The 6,843-nt window shown below is 38.2% G+C and overlaps 1 protein-coding gene across 1 annotated transcript; it reads left to right on the forward strand.

The window, feature by feature from the left end:
- The first annotated feature begins 1,707 nt into the window (after positions 1–1,707).
- Positions 1,708–4,186, forward strand: LOC112446327 (cullin-1-like). The gene has a single exon (XM_059886063.1). It carries the CDS (start codon positions 1,883–1,885, stop codon positions 4,184–4,186), a length of 2,304 nt encoding a protein of 767 aa, XP_059742046.1. The 5' UTR covers positions 1,708–1,882.
- Positions 4,187–6,843: the final 2,657 nt, after the last annotated feature.

Genomic DNA, 6,843 nt, shown 5'->3' on the forward strand with positions numbered 1-6,843 from the left:
CTGTCCTGATTAGAAAAAATTCACACATCAGAACATTGTTTATTGAACATGTCAAATATTTGCCCTAACTCCTTTGCTTTCCTCTCTTAAAAAAAAATGATGAGTTAAGAAGGCCTAGTAAGAAATTTAAATGATTCTGTTCAAAGCAAGAGCATCTTCAGTCCCAATCAAATCTGTATATTTATATATAAATTTATTCTAACTTATAGATGTTGAAAAATTAGTGAAAATTTTAACTAAGAAAAAACATAAGTAGGGCATAGAGATTATACTATAACAGAAACATTATTTTTGGTTAACATAAGAAGTTTGCCCTCAATTATAAATTCATAGTCAATTGAACACTGTATTTTATGCACTAAAGCAGGATGTGGGAAAACTAGTCCTTAAAAGTAGTTTGATGTATTGGTTTTTCTCCATTTAACTTTTCCTCTCACCTCTGCTTTAAACTTTTCAATGGATTGTATTCCTGGGTGCACCTACTCTCTGGCTTATGATTGAATCTGATCCAACAAGGCACTGGCAGGCAGTGAGAGAAAGGAGGAGCCTAGAGCATTTATTCCCTTTACCCCTTTCATCCTGAGATAGTGTTTGATTATGCCTGCACTGTTTTTTATGGTCAAGGTTCTGTCAGGGAGTTTTACTTCCATGGCTATATCTTCTGTCAAGTTCTAACAGCACTATGGGACTTCTAGTTTCAAGAAGGCGGACTGAACATTTGTGTCAAAATTTCTGGCTCCTATTCAAGACTGACACTGTAGTGTAAGTTTAATACAGACACTACATAAGGTTTATAAAAGTAAATAAATATTAATATATAATTACATTGAGAGGGAGATGGGATAAAATATTTTGGTATCAGTGAAGTAATGAACAAAAGCTACTGCTGCTCCTAGACGTAAACCAATGAGATCACCAAGAAGGTGACTACTAGGAAAAGCCATGGTGTCAGCCGGTGGTCATAATTGAGGACATGGAATCAAGACCAACCAAGAATCATCAGGCATCTGAGAAAGGCTACAAATTCTGAGGCAACAAATTCATAAGTCAAAGGATTTGTATCCAATAACATAGAGATAATGTAATAATATCAAAAGGAATTAGAATACATATAGTTCCTATTCATAAAGAAATAAAAATACACTCATGACACAAGAGTAAATAGCTATAAAATAAAAAGTTACAGTTGTGGAAAAAGAACTTAGAAATCACAGAAATGTCAACTTGGAAATTGGTTAAAAAAAAAGAAAAAAGAAACTCATTAGAGTCAGGTTAAATAACAAACTGAACCTAGCTAAAGAACAAAATAGTTCACACATGTAAGATCTGCATCTTTCCCTCCAGGAACAATAGCTCAGTATTGCTAATTCAAGATTCCCAGAGACTTTATACAGTATATTACCAGGAATAACAAAAGTTGGGTGGATGGGCAGGCATGCTTGCCCAGGCAGGGCAAGCCTGGAGGCTGAGGGACTCAACAGGACTTTGGCAGGATGGGGATTTTACTGGGGCTGGGTGCATTGACCAGGTGGAGATATCTATCACAGAAGCCACTTAGGCATCTGGGAAATGCAGTTCACATGTATTGATATTTACAATGCAGTGGATTTGTTTATGAAGACAAAAGACAATAGAAACAGAGAGCCCACTTCCAAGCAAGATGTTTCTGCTTAATCAGTTCAGTGCTGGAATCACATTGGTGTTTGCTTTACTTGCAGGTTCCCTTCTAGGTTTGCGCTGTGGTGAGATTTCATTCTCTACATTTAAACAACATCCTTTCTGAGCTGCTGTGAATAAATTTGCAGTGATACTGTATATCTTCATCTAATGGAGAATTAGCTGTACCTTGAATAAAGACTGTGGACAACTTGATAATAGTACAATGTCATCGGACTGGAGCCAGAATCCCAGTGAACTGAATCATCTTGGCATTGACGAGCTCTGGGATAACATCAGAGCGGGAATCCAGCAAGTGTATGCCAGACAAAGTATGGTGAAATCCAGATACATAGAACTCTACACTCTTCTTTATAACCACTGTTTATATGTGTCCCCTCAAGCCCAGACTCAATCAAAAAAGGGGCAGAAGCTGAGGGAAGATAAGACTGTTGGCTTCGAATTATACAAACGAATTAAAGAATTTTTGAAGAATCACTTGACAAATCTTCCTAAGGATGGAGAAGATTTAATGGATATAGGAATACTGAAGTTCTATACTCAACAATGGGAAGATTACCAGTTTTCGAGCAAAGTGCTGAATGGGATTTGTGCCCGCCTCAATAAACATTTACTTAATAGCACAAATAACGAAGGACACAATGTTTGTGAAATATATTCTCTCGCAATGGTGACTTGGAGAGATTGTCTTTTCAGGCCATTGAATAAACAAGTAACAAATGCTGTTTTAAAACTGATTGAAAAGGAAAGAAATGGTGAATCCATCAATACAAGACTGATAAGTGGTGCTATCCAGTCTTACTTGGAACTGGGGGTGAATGAAGATAATCAGTTTGAGGAGAGCCCTATGCTAACAGTGTACAAAGAAGCCTTTGAATCTCAGTTCTTGGCTGACACAGAGAGATATTATACCAGAAAGAGTACTGAATTGTTGCAGCAGAACCCAGTTACTGAATATATGAAAAAGGTGGAGGCTCTTCTGCTGGAGGAGCGGCGGAGGGCCCGGGTCTACCTTCACCAGAGCAGCAAGGGCAAGCTAGCCAGGAAATGCAGGCAGGTGCTCGTGGAGAAACACTTGGAGATTTTCCTCACAGAATTCCAGAATTTACTGAACGCCAACAAAAGTGAAGATTTGGGTCGCATGTATAGGCTCATATATAGAATCAAGAATGGCCTGGGAGAATTTAAAAAGATCCTGGAGACACACATTCATAATCAGGGTCTTTCAGCAATTGAGGAGTGTGGAGAAGCTGCTTTAAATGACCCCAGAATGTATGTAGAGACAGTATTGAATATCCATAAAAAATACAATGCCCTGGTGATATCAGCATTCAGGAACCATGCTGACTTCGTGGCTGCACTGGACAAGGCATGCAGCGGCTTCATAAACAACAATGCAGTTACCAAAATGGCTCAGTCATCCAGTAAATCCCCTGAGTTGCTGGCTCAATACTGTGATTCCTTGTTGAAGAAGAGTTCCAAGAACCCAGAAGAAGCAGAACTAGAAGACACACTTAACCACGTGATGACGGTCTTTAAGTATATGGATGACAAAGATGTGGTTCAGAAGTTCTACACGAAAATGCTGGCCAAAAGGCTTGTCCATCAGAACAGTGCGAGTGACGATGCTGAAGCAAGCATGGTCTCTAAGTTAAAGCAAGCTTGTGGTTTTGAGTATACCTCCAAACTTCAGCGGATGTTTCAAGACATTGGTGTAAGCAAAGCTTTGAATGCGCAGTTCAAAAAGCACCTGATGGATTCAGAGCCTTTGGACTTAGATTTCAGTATTCACGTTCTGAGTTACGGATGGTGGCCCTTTGAGGAATCTTGTACAGTTCTCTTGCCATCAGAGCTGGAACCATGTTATCGGCGCTTCACTGCATTTTATGCCAGCTGTTACAGTGACAGAAAATTGTCATGGGCATATCAACTGTCTGAAGGAGAATTAGTAACAAACTACTTCAAAAACAACTACACTTTGCGTGTATCTACATTTCAGATGGCCATCCTGCTCCAGTACAACACGGAAGATGCTTACACCATTCAACAGCTGATGGACAGCACTCAGATCAAAATGGACATTGTGGCACAAGTCTTACAGATTTTATTGAAGTTTAAGTTACTGGTTTTGGAAGACAAAAGTGCAAATGTTGACGAGGTGGAATTGAAGCCAGACACCTTAATAAAATTACATTTTGGTTATAAAAGTAAGAAATTAAGGGTTAATATCAGCTTGCCAATGAAAATTGAACAGAAGCGGGAACAAGAAACCATGTACAAAAACATTGAGGAAGATCGCAAACTGCTGATCCAGGCGGCTATTGTGAGAATAATGAAAATGAGGAAGGTTGTAAAACACCAGCAGTTACTCGGAGAAGTAGCGACTCAGTTGTCCTCAGTATTCAAGCCTCAGATCTCAGTGATTAAGAAATGTATTGACATTCTGATCGAGAAAGAGTATTTGGAGCGAGTGGGTGATGAAAAGGACACCTACAGTTACCTGGCTTAACCCTCCTGGAAGGGTCTGACTGCGGGCACAGCCCCTCGTCCCCTTAGGAAGGAGGGAGACAAGCTCACAGTGGTGGCAGAGTCACTCCGACCTCCTCCTTGGCCCCAGGTCCAGGTACCCATCGCTGGCTCCGGATGGAGAACTGCTTAGAATTACCACACCTCACATCTGTAAATATGGACGCTGATGCCATTTAACCTAATTGAAGACCAGAGGAGAGGAAACTTGCCACCCTGAGGGCTGCATGCTTTTGCATCCAGATCAACCCATTGGCCACATGAATAATAGCTGCTAGCTGGGCAGCCCCTTGGAGGCTGACAGCACCTTGAGAGCAGGTCTGAATGGACCCACTTGTAATCTGTTATGAAAAACCATTTGTCTATGTGCTTCTTTTTTTTAACTGTGGAAATAAAGAAAATTAAAGGGAAAAAAATGAGTTGATTCTAGAAAGTGTCAAAGAATGTTCAGAAGCATGGAGAATAAATCCAGAAGTTCAAATTTTAATTTCAATAGAATTTCAGAGTAAAGTAATAGAAATCAGAAAAAGTCAATATTTGAAGAAATAATGGGAAATAATTTCTCAGAATTATAGAAATGTGTGATTCCACATGTTACAAAAATCCATTTAATGCAAAGCAATATCAAAACAAATTTAAAAAGCAAGAAACAAATGAAACCACACCTGAACACATGGTAGAGTAGCTTCCACATGTTAAGGATAAAGGGAAACGTTGAAAGTCATCAGAGGGGAAAAGCAGCATAATAACGTGTAAAAATCCATTTTCATGAGCTATTTCATCAGACACATGAGGTTTGTTAGATTCATGACATCAATAGAGCAATACTTCCAAATTACTGAGGGAGAGGTCTATTTCTGCAATTGCTCACTAATGGTTTCAAACCACTTCCAACCAAGGAAAACTTTATAGACAACATTCAAAATGGAAAGAAAAGGCTGAAAATTGCAGTTAAGCGTTAACCAACAGCATCGGAGTGTTCAAAACTGTCACATTCCAAAGAAAGGATTGGTTCCTGAGTGAAGTCTTTAGAATACCCTTTCTGTTAAGAGTGTATGTACATACATGAGGTCTTGGGGCATGCCAGATAGTTCTGCTAATAATGTGACATGGTGGGGTACTCGGACCATAGTTTATCAGTTTGACCTCTGGAGTTGCTGGAAACTAAGTAACCAAGGTCAGCCACTTGGACAATAAACCATGTCTACTTTACTGACTCTTAATAGAAACCTTGACACCAAGACTCCTATGAAATAGGCTGTTTTACAAAAGTTCATACACCTTGACACATAAGTTGCTGGGAAATTAAATGCTATTCAATGACTCTGGGGAAGAGGACAGTTGGAAGCTTGTTCCTAATCTCTGCTTGACCCTCACATTTGCACCTTTTGCCTTGACTGGGTTTAATTTGTATCCTTTGGTGTAGCAAACTGTGGCTGAGTAAAACAGCTTTTCTGAGTTCTCTTGAGTCTTTCTAGAAAAATCATCAAACCTGAGGATGGTCTTGGAGACCTTCAACATAGAACGATTTTCAAGGCAGTAGAGACAAACAGAAAAGAAAATTCTAAAGATGAAGCATAAGTGGGAATTTGATGTGTTTGGAAGTCGTATGACAAATTAGCAGTTGGAATGATTAATTATTATTGGCTCTAGTTCTCCACATGGACAAATATATTTAAATAGAATGCATTTATTTTATTACTTACCTCAAACACAAACACAAATTCCAGATGAAGAATAAATGTAAAAATAGAAACATGACTTTTAACCAAGAAAACAGTCTCTATGATATTGAGCCCTTTAATTAAAATTTTTCCAAGGTAAAATTAGTTAAAAAAAAAAATTGAAAAAATGATGTGGCTATCTCAAAAGTGCTAATAATCATTGACAAAAGACACCACCAACAAAATTAACAGATGGAGAAAAACTGGAAGAAAAAATTATAACTATAAATAAGATATTATAAATACATAAAATATATATTACAAAATAAAGGACCAGTACATAGCATAAAGAACATCTATAAGTCAATAAGAAATATGCAAACAACTAAACAGGATACTGGAAAAGGACAGTTTTTCAAAAAATTAAAACAGTTGACATATTAAAAAGTATCCAAAGACAGTAACAATTAAACGTGATTTGAAAGAATAGGAGTAGATCATTTTTCATTCATCAAATTTACTTTTTCCTAAGTCAAAAATGGTTTAAATGTTTGAGTCTTGGAAAACTCTCTCAGAGTACTGATTTTACACTGGGGCAGACAGTTTTCAGGGCAACTTGAGTGTCTTAAAATACGAAAGGTGCATACTCTATAACTTAGTATTTCTGTTTCTAGGTACCTGCTTTAGGGATGACCTACTCATGCATGTCAAAATAAACGCTTATAGATTGCTCTTTCTTAATATAACTTGTTTACTGGCTTTCAAGAACATCACACTCTATTTTGTTCTCTTTTGTCACTATTCACTCCTGACTCTGCACTATGGTTTTCTCTCTCCTGGCAGTGTAAGGTTAAAGTAGCTCCAGGCTCAGCCCCTGCTGCTATTCTCTTCTCCAGCTGCATTCACCTTAGTTATCTAAGATGGCTCAAAGCTTTAAACAGCATCTATGGGCGGATAACTCCGACATATCTATCTC

Source organism: Bos taurus, chromosome 4 (assembly GCF_002263795.3).
Source record: "Bos taurus isolate L1 Dominette 01449 registration number 42190680 breed Hereford chromosome 4, ARS-UCD2.0, whole genome shotgun sequence".
NCBI lineage: Eukaryota > Metazoa > Chordata > Mammalia > Artiodactyla > Bovidae > Bos > Bos taurus.